Source organism: Ovis canadensis, chromosome 5 (genome assembly GCF_042477335.2).
Source record: "Ovis canadensis isolate MfBH-ARS-UI-01 breed Bighorn chromosome 5, ARS-UI_OviCan_v2, whole genome shotgun sequence".
In the NCBI taxonomy this organism is placed as follows: Eukaryota; Metazoa; Chordata; class Mammalia; order Artiodactyla; family Bovidae; genus Ovis; species Ovis canadensis.
The window spans coordinates 62,426,626-62,445,014 of record NC_091249.1 but is presented as its reverse complement, the minus strand read 5'-3'; the positions used below and the strand labels follow the sequence as shown (position 1 = coordinate 62,445,014).

The 18,389-nt window shown below is 47.3% G+C and overlaps 4 protein-coding genes across 6 annotated transcripts in view; 1 reads left to right on the top strand and 3 right to left on the bottom strand.

Annotated features, from left to right (window-relative positions):
- Nucleotides 1-650: 650 nt before the first annotated feature.
- Nucleotides 651-10,125, bottom strand: FAM53C (family with sequence similarity 53 member C). Its single transcript, XM_069592155.1, has 5 exons — nt 9,858-10,125; nt 6,752-6,981; nt 6,308-6,365; nt 4,520-5,304; nt 651-3,600 (listed from the first exon to the last, which is right to left on the bottom strand). Exons 2-5 carry the CDS (start codon nt 6,827-6,829, stop codon nt 3,343-3,345), a joined length of 1,179 nt encoding a protein of 392 aa, XP_069448256.1. The 5' UTR covers nt 6,830-6,981; nt 9,858-10,125; the 3' UTR covers nt 651-3,342.
- A 599-nt stretch (nt 10,126-10,724) lies between these two features.
- Nucleotides 10,725-11,535, bottom strand: LOC138441333 (small ribosomal subunit protein eS25). Its single transcript, XM_069592158.1, has one exon. The coding sequence runs from the start codon at nt 11,167-11,169 to the stop codon at nt 10,792-10,794; it is 378 nt and encodes a 125-aa protein (XP_069448259.1). The 5' UTR covers nt 11,170-11,535; the 3' UTR covers nt 10,725-10,791.
- LOC138441332 (oocyte-specific histone RNA stem-loop-binding protein 2-like) overlaps nt 10,725-18,389 on the bottom strand; it is a 64,546-nt gene continuing 56,881 nt past the window's right edge. For both annotated transcript variants that reach the window (XM_069592156.1, XM_069592157.1), the window contains 5 exons: nt 13,908-14,003; nt 13,697-13,801; nt 12,729-12,872; nt 12,478-12,586; nt 10,725-11,785 (listed from right to left, as the gene is read on the bottom strand). In XM_069592156.1, the coding sequence (XP_069448257.1) occupies nt 12,490-12,586; nt 12,729-12,872; nt 13,697-13,801; nt 13,908-14,003 (442 nt within the window). In that variant the 3' untranslated portion in view covers nt 10,725-11,785; nt 12,478-12,489. The remainder of the gene's footprint in view (nt 11,786-12,477; nt 12,587-12,728; nt 12,873-13,696; nt 13,802-13,907; nt 14,004-18,389) is intronic.
- CDC25C (cell division cycle 25C) overlaps nt 15,911-18,389 on the top strand; it is a 36,582-nt gene continuing 34,103 nt past the window's right edge. For both annotated transcript variants that reach the window (XM_069592151.1, XM_069592150.1), the window contains exons 1-3: nt 15,911-16,223; nt 16,807-17,012; nt 17,894-17,988. In XM_069592151.1, coding sequence (XP_069448252.1) covers nt 16,819-17,012; nt 17,894-17,988 — 289 coding nt within the window. In that variant the 5' untranslated portion in view covers nt 15,911-16,223; nt 16,807-16,818. The remainder of the gene's footprint in view (nt 16,224-16,806; nt 17,013-17,893; nt 17,989-18,389) is intronic.

Sequence of the window (18,389 nt, the reverse complement as noted above, 5' to 3'; positions counted from 1 at the left end):
AAAGGTCTAAAGAGAGAGAGTGAACCACACAGCTTCTTTCAGCAAATGAACATTCCAAATTGAAGCATTAGGGAAAATACCACCTTCTAGAGCAAAAAAGCAGCTCTGCTGCTAGGGTAATTTTCCAAAATCAGTATTTTCAGGATGGAGAAATTGCTGAGGTCTTTAGACTTTGAATTCTGACAACTTTATCTCCAGCTCTCCACAACATAATGTATGAAAACTCTGAAAAGACACTCCTGGACAAGGTCCGTATCATGCCTTCTCCATACTTCCCAAAGCCTACAAACCATTCTAGACAAGTTTCTAATTGTACCATCTAGCATTTCTCAGGGAGGAAGAATGGATTAATACTTGACTTCACCCGGCTGGAAGTGAGAGTGACATGAGGTAAGAAGAGATGGGTATAAGTACCAGGGAAACAGGAGACCAAATCAGACTGCCAGAAATAACTGAGGTCTTAACAGAAGCTGGGTCACAGGATATAACTACTGTGGCTGCGAAGGGCCCAGGGACCAAATACTGTCCTCAAGGGACAAAAGTTCAGCCATGTCATAGAAGAAGCAGCTGGAAGAGTTGGGCAGCCTTCTCCCCACTTCCTCCTTGCCTTTCTTTGTGAAGAAAGGAAGACAACACTGTAGTACACAAGGTTGCTTGGGAAAATGGATTATTCTAATAAAACTTTATTTTTTCAAACACAGCCACAGAGGCAGGACCTCATGTTTAACACACACAGACTTATGGATTTTTTTTTTAATATAAAACAAAGTTTACGAAAAATTTTTTTCCACTTTTTGTATTTGTAATCCCATTAGCACAGGGACTTTGGCAGCAGGTGGGAGTGAAGGGCAGCTGGAGCTGCCAGTGGGCAGTCACCGGGCACAGGAGGAGAGCACCAGCCTGGGAGTGGCTTCACTCACACACGCAGGAATACTCACCTACTGATCAGCCACACCACACACACAACACAGATGCAGATGTCTACCCAGGGTCAACCACTGCAGAGGTGTGTTCCACTCTGGGTAAGCCCAATATGTGAAAATCCAAATTGTCAAAACAGCTAAAGTAGAGGGAGGTTGCTTGCTTTACAAAAGAAGCAATCACAGGCTGCTTTTAAATGGTCAGCAGTCCAAATGCTTTGAAAAATAGCATTTGGTTTATACAGAACTGTTGGAACAGATCTACCATGTAAAGCAAAATAAACCACTTCTTGAAAAGGCTTGTCCAAGGGCCACAGGTACTTAGATTAGGAAGCAAAACAATAGCTCCAGCTAGTTTAACTTTCCTGATCTCAAAGAAATGGAATTCAAATATGGCATCTATACACCTTCTCCCTTAGGGATGGTGCCCTAGGGCTTTGAGGAAGCCAGGGTGGAGGCAGAAATTATTGCCCTCACTTCTTCAGCTTTGGGCCTGCAAAGAACCCCCTGACATTACCAGTGGCCTACTGTAAGCTGGCACAATCTGCAGCAGAGAGCCCATGGATGAGGATGGCCCAGGAGGAAAAGAAGCTGGCACCAGGGAATTTATGGCCTAAAGAGGGAGAACAGAAAGGGGAGGGATAAAACCAAGGAGGGGCAACTCCTGGGCTCACAGTTTTCTTGGATTCTCCAGAGAACCTCTCTCAGGCCCCTACAGACCTGGTAGCTCACTGGTAACTCGTGCTAAGTAGCAGGTGAAGGGCAGGAGTCCTGGAGGGGTAGACCTCTAAAGGCAGGAGGCTGAAGAAGACATAGCCATCTCCTCGGGAGTGGAGGCAAGGATGCTAGGGCCTCACTGATGCTCCTATCCAACATGTGGGAGACCCAGAAAACCACAGATTCAAATCCATAAGGAAGAAAACACATGAGCAACTGGTCCTACAAAACCCTGGGAAAATGCCCTTCTTCCAATAAACAGGAAGGGCAGGTCTAATTTGGTCCTGCAGGGTCTAAGCAAAGCTGGACAAAGCCTCAAAAGCCATTATGGCGGCAGCTTCAGTATGCATCTCCCCTGGAGCCAGCCCTATAGAGCTTCTGAAATCCTTAAACCCATCAGTGTGGCCACTGAGACCTGTTGCCAGGCCCAACTTGTGGGTGTGAAACAATAAAAGAAATTCAATCCAGCAACAACAAACTCCCAGCTGCTTCTCACAGTCTGCTTTACACATCCTCAGCCAATCCCTCAGTGAGCCTCAACCTCCCTGAGGTCTCTAAGGGCCAATTAGAGGCAAATAAACATTTCCTGGCAGGAGTGGAAGACAAGCAAACTAGTAAATGCTGACATCCCCTTCCTCTTTCTCAACCAACTCAGAAAAAATGGCTAGGCCTGGATCTTATAACGAGTTTCTCTACAGTCTGCTTCCAAAGGGCAGTGCTGGGGTGCACTCACCTATGCCTGCTGGGGACTGAATACTACTTCTGCTGGTCAGCCTCCATACAGGGGCTTCCTTCCTTCTTCTTCACCCTCAAAGGGCAGCAAGTAAGAGGGAAAAGAGGTCCCATCAGTAGGGAGGGAAAGAAAGAGATGGAGCCCTTCAGCCCTGCCTTAATTGCCCACATGTGCTTGCATCTACTGAGTGAGTGAGACAGGCAACTTGTATCCAGCCTTGGCAATCTGATAACAACAACAACAAAAAGCCAGCTCAGAATCAATATGCAGCGCCCTCTCTAGCCAATACTAGATCTATCTAGGGGAGATGTGGGCCTGAGGAAAAGACCATTAGTTGAGGACCCCCAAACAGAATCCTTTGCAGAGCCACTGTTGCTAACAGATTACAAGCTTGCTTCCAGAGCTCCTTAGAACCCCAACTCCTAGAACAAGCCTGCTGTCCCGTGAAAACCCAAGATCCTGGGAGTACTGTGGTGCTCTGCTGTTAGGGAGCAACTGCCTTCCTTCCCTAAAGCTACCCAAACACACCTTTCCTCGAGCACTCTCATGCACTCACACACTCTCACACAATTTCTCCAAGGAGGCTGAATGAACCCCCGACCCTGGCCAAATTCTAAGACACAAGTGCCCTTTGAAGCAAAGGGGCTAGTGAAATTCCCCGAGCTGGGGTCGGCAGACCCCTTCCGTCCCTGCCCATTGCTTTCTCGGTGGCAGGGATACTCACACTCAGGGCCGCCATGGGAAGGGTCTGCTCTGGGGCTGTCCCTCCCGCCACCAGCTCCGTTTATCTTGTCCCGGCCAGTCTCTCGGCATGGTCGAGCTTCCTGGAGCGAGAAGATTTCCGGCTGCCCTGAGTCGGAGCCCTCCATTCACCCCCATTCCCAGGCTGGGCCCCCGGCCTTGGGACCTCAACACTTGTTAGTAGCCATAAGAGAGTCAGTCTGTGTGGCCCCAGGAAGTAGCCTCTCAGTTTTAGTTCTCCTCAATCAGATTCAAGTCCAGGTCCCCAAAGTCCTGCTGGCACAGTGTCCGCTTGCTTAGCGCCTGCCGCCCCCACCGCACGGCCCCCTCCTCTTCCTCTTCGCTTTCACTCAGCACCTGGGAGGAACCCCCAATGGGGCTGCAGGAAGCAGAGAGGGGTGGGGGGCTGCAGGCCATGAACCATGGTGGAGAGATACTGCTGCCTTCCCGGGCTGTTTCTTGGAGACAGAGACCTCCTGAGTATGGTTTCTATCAAACAAACAAACAAACAAAATTAAGGCAAAGAAAGATGTTAACTTCCCAGAGAACCCTGCCCAAGCTGTATTTCAAAGTACCCCTCTTGGTTACCCTTGAAAGCAGGAGTCCTATGTGTTAAGGTGAGGTCATAACTCCCAGATAAAATTTTGAAAATTTAGTGTACATGCATATTTTTTTGAGGAAAAGAGCCCATAGTTTCTATCAGATTCAAGATTAGAAGCCTGTTTATAAACTTCATGTGTGTAGGAGTACTGACTGACGGCTTGTTTCACTCCTATATTGCTAGTGCCTAGTCGGAGTCTGTTATGTATATTCAATAACATTTGCTGACTGATTGAACGAATGACTATGAATAAGTAAGTTCTCAAAGCGGTTTATGACCCAGTGGTCTAGAAGGAAGAATATGAAAAGAGTGGGCAAGTGCCTACAACAACTGTACTCACATTGGGAAGACAAAAAACACTTGTTGAGTGAATGAGTGATGCAGCAGCCTATTCTGCTTAAGCCCTCACAGGCCCACGTGAAGCAGCGAAGGGCAAGGGACAAAACCAGCCTTGCATGAAAAGGGGCAGGGCACTAATGATGGGGCTTTTCTGACCCATGCATAAAGAGGGAAGATGCCTCCGGTAGGACAATCTGGGATCTCTGTTGGAAGGTTTAACATGGGTCCAATAAGTTTCTCTGGAACTCCCAGAACAGGAATTTCACAGGACACAGGACTTTCAATGCTAACACAAGGATAATCCTGGGCAAACTGAGATGGTAGACAACCCTTAGCCAAGGCTCAGGCAGACAGGAGTGCCAGGGGAGGCCATGTCAGGAGGGCCTGGAGCTAGAGGACACCTTACAAGTGAAAATGGAACAGTCTTCGCTACTCCCATCCTAGCTTCCCTGGTCTTGCCGGTCCCACCTGATTCATCTTGTCGAAGTCCAAGGAAGGCCGCAGCCGCCGAGGGTCCTCCTCATGGCGCCGCTTGACCCCAGCTTTGCGGGCATCAAGATCACAAGGCTGTGAGCGGCTTCGGGGAAGATTGCGCAGGCCTCGAGGTCGCCAGGGCAGCTCTGGGGAGGATGCAGGGGAGCTCCGGGCAGAGGGCAAGAAGCGGCTTGCCTGTGGGCCCAGGCTGGGTGACAGGGAGAAGCGGCGTTGGGGTGGGCAAGGTGACAGGGACTCAGCATCACTCTCCCAGGAGCCACTTTGTGGGGAGGCGGCAGAGGGATGAGAAGAATCTTGGGCTAGGGCCAGGCTGAAGAAAGGGGGGCTGTAGGGTCTGTGGGCTGGGGCACATTGAGACGAGGCACTGGGAGCTTGGAGGAACCTGAGGCTGGAGACCCGCTTTGGGGGGCTCTGGTGAGGCACCTGTGGCCCACCCCCTCCACCACTGCCCCGGTGCTTGATGGGAGTCCACAGCTTGGAGGGGGCGGGCCGCCACACTGGCTGCCAGCGAGACAGGTCCACGGGCACTGAGAGTGAGCGGCAGTGCCTCTTAGATGGAGGGGCAGGGGGCACAGGAAGCTTTTCTGGGTCTGGGGGCTCAGGGCTTAGGACTTGGGAGAGGGACTGCTCCTGTGGGGAACTTCCTGGGCTGGGTGGTCTGAGGTGCAGGCTCAAGCCTGAGGGGTGGTAGCTGAGGTTGAGGCTATCCTGGAACTCGGCACAGGAACAGTGGGGCAGGCCCCTCCAGGAAGCACCTTCTGGAAGGCATTCATAATAAAGACAGAATTAATGATAGCTAATATATTTTCAAGAGCTTACTATGTGCTACAAAACATAGTGAGCTTTATGTGAGGTTTCCCCTAAACTTCATGAGTTAGGTACTATCACTACCCCCATTTCACAGATGAGAGAAGTTCCGTAACTTGCCAACAGTTATGCAGGAATCAAATGACCAAAGCAGGGTTCAGAACCAGATTTGTCCGATGCTAAAGCTAGGTCTTTTACCCAGCAGACTATAGTGCCTCCGTTACGAGGAACCACCTGAAACTAAAAATATAGAATCATAAACTGCCTGTGAATCCGTGTCAAAGGTAGAATGAGTCAAGAGAAGCAAAGGTGTGTGTGCCACGCTCATCTTTCACTCCACTCCACCAAGCTCTACTTTGCTCCCCCAACCCCCAAGCCCTGAGTTGCGGAAAGCTGGCCTACACTCTCCGTCCTTAGCCTTTACCTTTCCTATGTGTCAAAGCACCAAGACAGGGTGATCAAGCAGGTAAGAGATCATTTGTATTCTTAGTGAAGGCAAGGGTGGGGAGGGTACAGTGGGAAAGGCCTTTGATGGTGCTTGTGTTCCTCTGGGTCTGGCCACCCACAAGGAAACGCTCAACATACTTACATGGAAAGATCTTCTAGTTTTATTATGATTAGTTTAAAAAGAAAGTTCCAAATATACAGAATCCAACCTTTTGTATTAAAAGAGTGTGAATAAAAAAAATTTACATTTTTATTTGATTCTATTTGTGAAAAAACAAAAACAAAAACTCTGGTTGAATAGACAAGAAACTAATAAAAGGAATTACTTTTAGGGAAGTGATAGAAGCTCGGTAGATAGAAAAGGAAGGGGCACTTTTTTCAGATTAACACTTTTCCTATTTAAGAAAATTGTGGAGGCAGGCTAGCTAGACCTGGTTATGGAAAACCAATAAAAGAAACGTGGATGGAGGCATGGGCATACACACACATAAACACATCATGTCTTACCAGACACAAGCTGGAAAGGGTTCCCACAGTTGGAGATGTCTGCATGATCAGGCAAAGGCTAAGAGACACAGAATATCCATCATGATTCAAGATCAGGACAGAGTTCCAGGAAGCCCTTTCAGCTCACCCCTGCAATTCATGGGCTATAGGGATATTAGGGACATCTAAGTGTTCTCTTCTTATCCTCCCAAAGTTAGTGAGTAAAATAATTCACATCTTCCAGTATCTCAAACCCTTCTCCACCCAAATTTTAGTGGCCCTTCTCTTAACAGTAAGAAAAACCCTGCCCCCTTCCTTTTGGGCTAGGTTTTGAGCCTTTAGCGGGCACATCCAGTACAAGTACCATGATTCATACAATGCAGGACAAGGGTGAAGTAGTAACAACAAATAGCCTCAGAAAAAAGGGCAAGGGGGTCTTAGAGAAGTGGGAAGACTGTCTTTTACCAGACTGATGCTGAAGCGTGTGCATTTCAGCTCATCCAGAGTCTGCTTCTGTAGCTGCTCAGTGATCAGGGTTATCATGATTCTCCCCAGGATTTGACTTGCACACTTTGGAGCAAATGATGGATGTCTTCCCTGTTGTTCTTCCAGACCTCACTCATGAGCTGTCTTCTGCCACTGCAGCACCATTCTAGCACCATTGGGACTTCCCTTTCCAGTCATGCCTGCTGAGTCTGCCAATTACAGATGGATCAGCCCCAAGTGATATTAGAGATGTACCTACTCCAGAGATGGAAAATGCATGGCACACATACCCCAGCATCCCTATGTCAGGCCTCTGGCACACATCATTAACTGATCACAGCTCTTTCCGGCTAAGCCTAAACATAGCCTCGGAAACAGTCTCAACTTGGCACTCCGGATAACCAGTATAATAAAATGGAGTTAGCAAGCAAGTTGAAACCTATTTGCCACTCCTAACCTGGTTCATGCTCTGCTCTGCCTACCCAAAATACCAGCACCACTTAGAAAACAGCTCAAATGAGAGAAATGCCCACATTGTTATATCCTTCTTGATTAGTCCAATATTTTATCTTCCAGTCAAAAGCAAGGAGAGGTAGCCTTTTCCTAAACTACAGAAATAGCAACAGTGCAGTGGCTGTAGGAATGACTTTCTACTTCAAAGCAGAGTAAACAAGGTGTTATATTCTCCTTCACCCTCAACAGCGGATATTACATTATTGTTCTCCAACAGATACTGTACATATTCTCTTATATGAAGACAAGAAAATGCTACCAGGGTAATTCCATTCACATTTCAACTCTATAGGTGTTAAAAACAACAACTCTAACTTCATTCAACTAAGTTTTTAGCCTGATTTGACTCAAAGACCATGAATACAATTAATCAAGACTCTTTCTCACGGTCAATTACAGTAGAAGCAAACTAATTCTATCAGAAAACAGGCTTCAAGCCCACACAATTGCCTGAGGGACCTCAATCAACGGAGGAGGGGAAGTTAATCTAACATTTCCATACTGTTCTGCCTATTCCCAGAAATGACCAGCAGGCAGACAGCAATCAGACAGAGTAAGTAGCATTTGCTAGCAGAGAGAACAAACTATCAAGACATCAAATCTGGATCCGATTTGCTGTGATGGTCTTGGCAAATCATCAAACTTTTCTTTCCCTCAGTTTACCCATATGAAAAACGGGCAGAATAATCTTAATCTGTCACAGGGATAATGTAATGCAAAATATCAAAACATAAGAAGTATACCACTTGGCCTGAACAAATCAGAAGTCCACACAGACTGCCATTTCTCACCCTTCCTATTTGTTGCTCTACAAAGCCTCAGGGTGCTACAAGTGATAATATTAAGATGAAGAAGGCAATTGGGTTGATTTATTTGGCTGAGTATCAACCTCCCTCACTCACATGCCAAGAAAAGCCCAAAAGGCTTGACCTTGAGGGCAGATAACTTTCAACCCTGGCCAAAAAAAAAGGTGGAGGGGGGGAAATCCTCTCTACTAGATTTCCACCTCAGAGGGAGGCAGACCACAAGGAAAAGCAAAGAAACACACTTCGATGTACTTGGAGTTTAGGCAAAAAAGAGGCAGAAGTCAACCACCACTATAGTCAAATAACGTTTTCATGCATAATTATTATTACCACCCTGAAGTCCCAGTTTCCTGAGCGCTCCTGAGCGCTCCCTTCGGCTGCTTCCCCCATTCTTGTAGAAGCTAAAGCTTGTATCACTTCTGCTCTTGGTTTCTTAACTCTGCCCTCAAAGACCAACCAGAGAGGAAACCTAAGGCAGGCTTTTACCCCCAGAGACCCCAGGCCTCAGGCTGACCAGCCATGAGGAGCACGGAATGAAGCAAACTCTTTCAAGGTTTTCATGAGGCATTTGGCCAAATAGCAAACTTCCAGCCCTCTCTGGGATCAAGAGAGTGATTTTGTGTTTTTCTGCATTTTAATTGTTGGGATGTGGCCACACACGGCGGTAATTAGAACAATGCAACTACCACCACGCAACTGATACTTTCAGTCTGAGTTTCCTAAAACAGGCCAGGCTGAGAGGGGGAACAGAACGGAAGCCATAAGGAATCAAACCAGGACACAAAAGAAGGCAAACCAGCTCCGCGAGGGGCCTCCTCTTTCTCAGGCAAGCAGAGAAAAAAGAGTAAGAAGCCCTCTCTTGCCGTCTTCCTTCCCCTTCCATTTTGTGTATCTGAGGGGCACAGACAGCCCTGAACGTTCACTAAACAAGTTAAAACTTCTCAGCTTAACAACTGGCATGGGGCTAAGCCCAACACAGAGCAGCAGGCCGCTAGGCCCTCCCTCAAACCCCACCAGGCCCAACTCTCAATCCAGGCTTTCTCTGCACCATCACCTGTCCCTCAAATAAAGGTTGGACCCCCACCCCACTGGGTGGCAGTAACCCCTGACATAAGGGTTTCAGGGATGCTGAGGTTGTGCTGAAACCTGGATAACCTAGGATCAAGTCAGGCCAAGGAAGAAGAGAGTCAAAAGCCCCTGGAGACCTTCCCCCTAGGTCCCAGTCCCACACTCTGGGGGAGACTGAAGAAAAACATGAGGCAGAGAGGCACACGAACAGGTATGTGGGGACCTGAGTGCTTTTTCTCCATATGGCACCGGTGGGCATAGGAGTGACAAGTGGGAGCACCCCTCCCCCCACCCCAATGAAGAAGCAAAAGGCTAGGCCCCCCTCTCCAATCTTCAACCTCTCCATCGGTTGCTCTGCCCGTCCCCGCGGGGTGGGGCATGGGGCGTCCGCTAGCCCCTTGGGGTGGGGGGGGAGGGCGCCACGGCACGCTCAGGGGGGCTGTCGCTCGCCTGTTCCCAATCAGCTCCCATCATCTGGCCGCGGGGAAGCGAACTCAGGACACAGGGGACGAGAGGGTCTGGGACTTAACACTCCGCCACCCCCTCCCCCACCGGGTCCCGTGCTCTCCCCGCGGAGGCGGCCAGCGAGGCCCTGCCTCGCGGGCGGACGGGCTGGGGGAGGGGAAAGAGGGAAGGAGGGAGGGACGGTCTAGGTGCCCGCCCCGAGGCCCCAGCGCCACCTGCCCTCCGCCACCTACCGCGGCTCCTCCAGTTCCCAGGGCCGCGGCCGGAGCAGCTCTGAGCGCTCGGTTCGCCCCACGGTGCCCTTAAAAGGCGCCGGCGTGAACCAACGGGTCCCTGAGGAGAGTGGAGCGATCGCTCGGGTTGGGAGAACCCCCCCTGAACCGTCCGCGGAGGCTTGAGCCCCGCGTCGTTTTTCTCGCAAAGTCTCTCTTGGATAGCGCCGTCGGAAAGAGGCCGGGCTTTTTAATTTAGCGATGAGGGTGGTTTCCTCCCTAGGAAGTCACCCCCTACAGAATATTGCGGAAGGTGGACTGGGCCAGTCGAACGCAAATCTCGAAACTCGCGGGGGAGGCCGTGTTGGTCGAAGGTAAACAAAGCTATTGCTCCCGCCCTCTGTTACTACATCAGCCCACGTACAGCCCCCAACTCGATTCCGGCAGCGTAATGGAATTAGCCAGGGTTCCTCTCACCTGTTCTCCTGCCCCCACTCTCTAAGGCCTCCGCTCTGAAGGAATTCCCCTTCCCCCAGCAGAGGACCCGTCCGCGTCGTGAAGGCTTCTGGGAGGCGTAGTCCAAGCTCCGATTAGGGCCTGCTCTGAGTCCCAGGAGCCCCTCTTCCAGCTGCCGGATCGGCTCGAACCTTATAAACCCAGGACCTGTAACGGTTGCGGGCCGTTTCCACTTGTTTGTGTAGTTAGCTGTCACTCAAAATACTGTAAATCCGACGAGGGCCCAGGGCTGTTCACTCCTTCTCCTCTCTTTATGCCCCCACCCCCAGCAGGATGAGGTAATGGGATTGTGATTATGACATCATAGGCGGTTCAGTTGCTTGCGTGGGGGAGGGGGGAGAAGGGAAAGTACGGTGGTTACAGCTGGACCACTTTCTTTTTTTTTTTTTTTGATTTAATAAAGTTTTATTTTTCAAAATGTACAGCTGGTGGGACCTGTTCATGCATCTTCACCAGCAGCTGGGGCATCTCCCCCCTTGGTGTTTCTGGTGTAAATCACTTGAGCTCTGTGCTTTGAAACCAGTTTAATAAGTCCTTTACTAAGGAGTTCCTGAAGGGCTGCTCTGGCCAGGGAACCACGAATCTTCAGTCTCTCAGAGACCACAGCTGGAGTTATAAGTTTATAGTTGGGAACTTCTTTACAGAGTTTGTCATATGTTGCTTTGTCAAACAAGACTAGGTTATTGAGCTTGTCCCGAACTTTGCCTTTGGACCACTTCTTCTTTTTGGCCTTGCCCCCAGATTTGTTCACTGGATCTTTGTCTTTCTTGGCCGACTTTCCGGCGTCTTTCTTCTTCTTGTCGTCCTTGGGCGGCATAGCGAAGCCCGGAGAGCAGCTGCAACCACTGCCGCCTCGCTAAGATGTCGGACAAAAAGCTGGACCACTTTCTTTAAACCTTTCTGGGAGGGAGGAAACAGGTCGCTGGGGGAAAAGATATTGATAGTGCTATATTTCCTCTTCAGGAAGAGAAAATCACCTTTTATTAAGTCTCCATCGCTACCAGTACCTCCTACTCAGCCAAAGTTTAAGTCCTTTTTGAAGAGACTGAATGTAGCAGTTGATAGGTGAAGAGGCTGTGAAACAGCTAGGTGGTTTCTGGCTCTTAAGTAAATTTGAGTATCAGCTATCAAAGAAGGTTTAGACAGAGGGTAAAACATGGGAAAAGGAGAGGTTTTAAACAATGCCTTCGTACTATGATCTTTTTGTGGGACAGAGTTTTAGATTTTTAATCAATTGGAAAGTAGAAGTACTGCAAGTAATCTGCACTATTACATTCAGCAAGAAGTCCCCTGAAAGACACGTTTTCCCTAAATATTTCATGCACCACTGAAGTCTGGGACAGATAAGTAATCGTGAGCAGCTCAAAGGTAGAGCCAATGGTGGGGATCTTCCTCAGAAAGATAGGGAAGGCAGGAAGCAGGAGTGACCAAATCTGCAAAAAGAAGAGTAAAGGAAAAGTGAAGTATTTATCAAGAAAATACGCAGAGGAGGGGATTGTGATAGATACACTGCACATTTGTTTGCCCTGCACATTTCTCCTTGGCAAAAGAAGGGGCAGGGACCATGAGTTGTAGAGGAAACGATTTCCAGTAATTGCTGCTATGGAGCGCTTATGTGCCAGGCACCGTGCTGCATACTTTAAATATGTATTCTCATTTTTGTTTACAATCATCAAATGAGAGAAAATTTCCTTGTTTGACAGATGAAACAGCAAGAGAGGTTACGTGGCTACCCATGTGGTGGACAACGGTCATATTAAAAAGCTATCTGGGACTCTAAAGCCCTTGGTCCTCACCACTAGGTAAATCTCCCTTTTTATTTAATAATAAAATATCATGCTTACTAAAGCTAAGTGATTGACACCCATTTCATCAAGTATAAAACAGTGTCCCCAGTGCAGCCCAGCCTCTTCCCCATTTCTAACAACTAGATCTCTTTATCCCGCTTTTGGTTCAGGGTGTTTTTTTTGTTTTTTAACTCACATTCTCCATATTTTTCCCCCTGTTGTTCCATTTTCCTTCTTTTGTTCTTGGGCTACTACCTTGAACCCTATCATAATTGTGACCTCCTGGGCTAGACCCCATCTCTGACCCTGCTCCAGTGGGTTTCAGCAGAGGATACTACCTGGGCTCCCTCCTACTCTTCATCCTGATTCTCTGAGGGTTCCAGGGCCTGGAGCCAGTCATCCAAAGGGGTGGAATCCATTGGCTCTAAGAGATTGTCCATTCTGCACCTAGGAAGGCAGCAGAGTCAGAGAAATGTGCACTTCAGTCAGACTCTCCCTTTTCAGCCAGTGAAAGTGAAACCTCTGCAAAGTGGAGAGAGATAAGGCTTAGTCCACCACTCAAGGAAGGAACAAGGAATAGTGCACACACCCCTCAGCCTGCAGAGGCTGGCTGGGAGGGTCCCAGGAATGTAGGGCTCTTCTCCACTTCCTGATCTGGGCATCCCAGGAGCGACGGCTGTACCTCCTGTTCTTGTTTGGTGTTTGAGGGTGAAGTCCTGGCTGTCGCTGTGCCCTGGCAATGACAAATGTGTCAGACTAAGGTCACGGCCAAGGGGCACAGCTTATTGCTTATTATGGTGAATTAGGAGACTCATTAGGGATTTCCTGAAAATGAGGTAAGATCAATGTCCTCAACCCAAAGAAAATGTTTAAGTTAGATTAAATATCAAACTTCCCAACTCTCTAATATTCTTTCTTCTGGGTAAGCTAAATTAGATATTCCAAGTCCCTCACTAGTCAAGGTAGATACGGAAGAAAGTACTTGATATCTCTTTAAAACATATTCTACCTTTTCATTCATTAATTTGTATATATGCTTGTAAGCTTACATGTAATTAGTCAGGTATGTTGTAATTAACAGTCAGATGGAGGCATGGGCCTCCCAGGTGGCACTAGTGGTAAAGAACCCTCCTGCCAATGCAGGAGATGTAAGAAATGCAGGTTCGATCCCTGGGTTGGGAAGATCGGAGGGCATGGCAACCCACTCCAATATTCATGTTTAGAGAATCCCATGGACAGAGGGAATCCCCTGGGGCTGGGGTCCATAGGGTGGGAAAGAGTCGGACACAACTGAAGTAACTTATCATGCACACATATGCATGAGGTGAAAATGGAAGAAAAAAACGAATAGAGCTTTGAGTTGTCTTATGGGCCAAGTATAACTTGTTCCATTTGAAAAAAAAATCTTGGAAATTTATTTGGGGGACTAGATTACAGGATAATTTAGTAATGTTGCAACTTTGTGGGAGCATTCAGATTTTAGTATCTTTCCATCACCTGACATTGAACAAAACCCATGTGTTTGACATTCTTGTGACTACCCACAACTGCACTCACTTGGGGACCTGCTGCAGAAAGCACTGGTAACCAGGTGTGCGCTTGCCATAATCTATCTGCTTTTGCCGCCGCTGTAGGACAGCTGCATCTGTCTCTAGCTCCCACCTATAAAGACGTAGACAGTGGTCCCATGAAGTGTTATGATAGTCATCAAAGCAGAAACCAGCTCTTCCCACATTCCCTTAATCTCCAGCCTGATTGTCAAACTTACCTGGCATGGCAGGGCTCTGTACTGACTCCCACATTCAACATCTCTATCCTGGAGGATAAAGACTCTTCACACACCTTCTTTTTGGGGAAGCAGATTCTACAGATGAAAAGGATATTAGGATAAAACCCAGCTAACTATACTATACCTCTCAGCCACTACACTACCAAGATCCTGGCACCAGATAAAGGTTGTATTCCTGACTCACTGTCTCTCAAAATTAAAGGTTGCATTTCGAATTTGTTTCTCAAAGTGTGGTCTGTAAGCCATTTCTATGGGTAGCTTTATGGGTGCCTTGATAATTCCTCAGCCCCACTCTCAGTTCAGTTCAGTTCAGTCGCTCAGTCGTGTCCGACTCTTTGTGACCCCATGAATCACAGCACGCCAGGCCTCCCTGTCCATCACCAACTCCCAGAGTTCACTCAGACTCATGTCCATCGAGTCAGTGATGCCATCCAGCCATCTCATCCTCTGTCATCCCCTTCTCCTCCTGCCCCCAATCCCTCCCAGCATCAGAGTCTTTTCCAATGAGTCAACTCTTCGCATGAGGTGGCCATAGTACTGGAGTTTCAGCTTTAGCATCATGCCTTCCAAAGAAATCCCAGGGCTGATCTCCAGAATGGACTGGTTGGATCTCCTTGCAGTCCAAGGGACTCTCAAGAGTCTTCTCCAACACCGCAGTTCAAAAGCATCAATTCTTCGGTGCTCAGCCTTCTTCACAGTCCAACTCTCACATCCATACATCACTACTGGAAAAACCATAGCCTTGACTAGACGGACCTTAGTGGGCAAAGTAACAGCCCCACTCTAGACCTATTGAATTATCATTTTGGTAAGTTATATTTTAAAGAGCTTCCAAGGTTATTTTAAACATTTTTTACCATGGAAAATAAATACTCAATAGCATAATTCTCTGCTACTCAAAGTTTGATCCCCAGACCAGCTGCATTAGCATCAGCTGAGAACTTGTTAGAAGTGTAGAATCTTGGTAACCAGATCTACTGAACCAGAGTATGCATTTTAGCAAGATCCACAGGTGATTAGTATAAATATTAAACTTTGAGATCACTGGATATCATGGACCTCCTAGTTACCCGTGACCCAGTACTCATGGCCAATCTTGTTTCATCTATACTCACCACCACTCCCACAGGATTATTTAAAAGCAAATCCCCAACATTAATAATAAATTCTTAATACCATCTAGACAGAGGATGAGAGTGATGGTTGGATAGCGTCACTGACTCAAGGAACATGAGTTTGAGCAAACTGCAGAAGATGGTGAAGGACAGGGAAGCCTGGCGTGCAGCAGTTTATGGAGTCCCAAAGAGTCAGACACAACTGAACGACTTAACAATAATAACCACCTAGTCAATGTTCAGATATCCATAAACAACCAAAGTTTGGGATCCTTTGGACTCTGATAAGATGATTCTACTTTCCTTGAAAAGAAATTTCTTTTACCTCACAAACCTAGTGTCTCAGATGCTGCCCACTTAAAAGGGTCACAGGCCCAGGAAAGCTCTTGGAAGGGGCCAGTGCTACTCATCATAAATACACACACCTGTCTTGCCGCAACATCTGCCACACTGGCTGCTTATGTTCCATCTATAGAGGAAGGCTAGCAAAAATAAGGAAAGGTCCACGTAACGGCACGAGAAAGAAGCAAGGGAAAAAAACACAACCCATTTAAAACACCCTCTCACATAAATGAATTCCTCCAGGTATTATCCTAGGGAGTGGTCGTCGCTAGCAAGGTGCAATTTAAATGTCCCGGGGTAGAAGGGGCTGAGGGGGCAGAAGGAAAGGAGAGTTCAGAAAGGTTGTGGTGATTGGCCAGAGGAAGAGCCAATGAGGCGCCAAGCTCCCTATGGGGTGGGGCTTAGCTAGGGGCTGGCCCAAAACTGGAGGTCTAATCGGAAGCCTGCTGGCTTGTGGGGAGGGGCAAACCTCCTTCCGAACAGCTCACGCCCCCGGTGATGTAGGAGGCAAACGATTGGTTCAGCGGGTCTAGGCGGGTACGCGGAGGTAGGCGGACGCAGTTCTGAGGAGAGCGTGATAGGTTTTTGGGAAGGCGGAAGGTTTGAATGGTCAAGGCTTTTGGCTGTTAATCTTACTCTTAGGCTGTAACTTCAACCTTCTGCTGAGAGAAGCGCCGAAACCAGACCCTGGCCTATCTGGTCAAGAGGCATAGATGTCTGGTTAAATCGCCTCCTTTACCTCAGATTTTTCTTTAATTCTTCTAGAATCTTCGCTTGTGTCTGATTTCCCTGCTTACTTTCATTCCTCCTGAAGGCAAGTCTCGGACTCAAACCTGCGGTAAGCCGGGAGCTGTGTCCTCCACAGAATCACGGGCCTCGCGAACGGTGTTTAGGGGACAAAACAGGCATTATCGCGAGTTAGGAGACCTGAGTTCCTTCCTGTCAGGAGTCATGAACTGTGTGGCCCCTAACAAGTCAAAGGCCTCTTTTAATTTCATCTTCAAAACTTGCCTTTCGGTAAGTTAAGATTCCAATGGAAAGGCCAAGCCGTTTCCGGCAAGTGCTATTTCACCTTCAGGCCAATCTGTAATTCACCGTTTGGGAATGCCCTCTTCTCCAGTACTGGTTCACTGGTCGCAACTGTAAAGGATGGAGGAGGTTGTGTAGGTGACGTTTTTCCATCTTTTATGGTTGTTTAGTAGAGTCCGACTCTTTTGCGACCCTATGGACTGCAGTCCACCAGGCTCCTCTGTCCATGGGATTTCCCAGACAAGAATGCTAGAGAGGGTTGCCATTTCCTCCTCCAAGGGATCTTACCCACTCGGATCCAACCCACGTGTCCTGCATTGGTAGGCGGATTATTTTACCGCTGAGCCATTTGGGAAGCCTCGTCTCTTAGCTAGGTTTTATTTTTTCTTTAGAACTCGGAGACCATGTCTGCAGAATTCTCATCCAAAAGAGAGGAGGGAAGCCTTGCCTCAGGACCTAGTTTTAGGTCCAATCAGAGGAAGATATTAAACCTGCTCCTTGAGAGAGATGCCTCCTTTTCCATCAGTTCAGATCTCCCTGCAACTCCAGTGGAGAAGAAACTTTTTGGTGACTCTGCAAACCTAAGCATTTTGTCTGGGTAAATCTACTTTTTATTTTCACATCTCCTTTGCTCTTCTAAACAGTTTTTGGGCTTTTAAAAAATTATCCTAGTTCAGAGATAAGGGTTAAGCTACTGCCTTTAACTAACCATTTGACAGTTTTGAGTCTAAGGCTTCTTTTCTGTGACACAGAAGTAATAATCTCTTACTATCTTACTGGGATCATATAGAATCAAATGATGAGGAAAGTCTTTGAAAACTATTGCATCATATAAGTTGTCACCTTATAAGTACTACAGTTAACATTACTTTTGTTGTTGTTTAGTTGCTAGTGCCCAATTCTTTTGCAACTCCATGGGCTGTAGCCCACCAGGCTCCTCTGTCCATGGTATTTCCCAGGCAGTAATACTGGAGTGGGTTGCCATTTTCTTCTCCAGGGGATCTTCCCAACCCAAGGATTTAACCCACATCTCCTGCATTGACAGATGGAGTCTTTACCAGCGATCCACCAGGGAAGCCCCTATTGTACTTTAAATTCTGGTAATGCCATACTCTGATGCCTCAACTAGCCAGCAAAGTTGGAAGTCAGAGAAGTACTGAAGACTCCAGGGAGAAATAAAATCTGTGTGCTCATGGTGCTCAGGGCAAAAGATGAGTCAAGACCCACCTCAGCCATTTTCTTAAATTACTTTGATTTAACATGTTGTTGAGAAAATGAGGTATTATTGAAGTAGAGAAAAGGTGGGCTATTTTTCTTAGGCTAGTCTGACGTGTTTTCAAAAATCAATTAGATTTATTTGAAGACTGTTTTATGTGGTAGTCAGGGATGGGTATTTCAAATGAAGAGGATAATGTAATCTTTGCCTTTCAGGATATTATAACCCAGTGGGAATCTTGATGTACTATTATGTCTCAACAGAGGAACCCCAAAACGTCGCCTTGATCTTTCGAATCTTAGCAGCGGGGAGATGTCTGCCACTCAGCTTACTGCTTCTGCAGACTTTGATGAAACTGGTAGGGAAAAGGGAGGTTAAGGCCTCAAGGGAAAGAATAATTGTTAGGGGAAAGGACAGTAGTATGATAGAGATGGAAGGTGGTAAAAGTAGATAGAGGGCTTTGAGGATGGAATTCTTCGAGTACCTAGAGGATTTTTGAGAAGAATAATTCAGCCAATGGGAAGAGAATTGACCCGAATAGGAGTCACTTTGCATTGAGAAAGTTAGACAAGAAGGAATATTTTGTTGATTAATTGTGTGAATGAAAGTGATAGTTAAAGATAAAAAGTTTTATGCCTCAAGTCTAATTTCAGCAGAGACAAAGAAGCCAACATAAAGAAATGCTTTGTCAACTAATTCTTATGTGTTTTTATAGGGTGTGTACCCCAAAGGAATGTGTTTTACTAGTCAACCATTTTA

Coding starts and splice junctions, on each gene's coding strand:
- FAM53C (XM_069592155.1), bottom strand. CDS start 6,829: ATGATAACCCTGATCACTGAGCAGCTACAGAAGCAGACTCTGGATGAG. Junction 5,305..6,307: donor CCCTTTCCAGCTTGTGTCTG/GTAAGACATGAT, acceptor AATGCCTTCCAG/AAGGTGCTTCCTGGAGGGGC. Junction 3,601..4,519: donor ACTTCGACAAGATGAATCAG/GTGGGACCGGCA, acceptor TTTGTTTGATAG/AAACCATACTCAGGAGGTCT.
- LOC138441333 (XM_069592158.1), bottom strand. CDS start 11,169: ATGCCGCCCAAGGACGACAAGAAGAAGAAAGACGCCGGAAAGTCGGCC.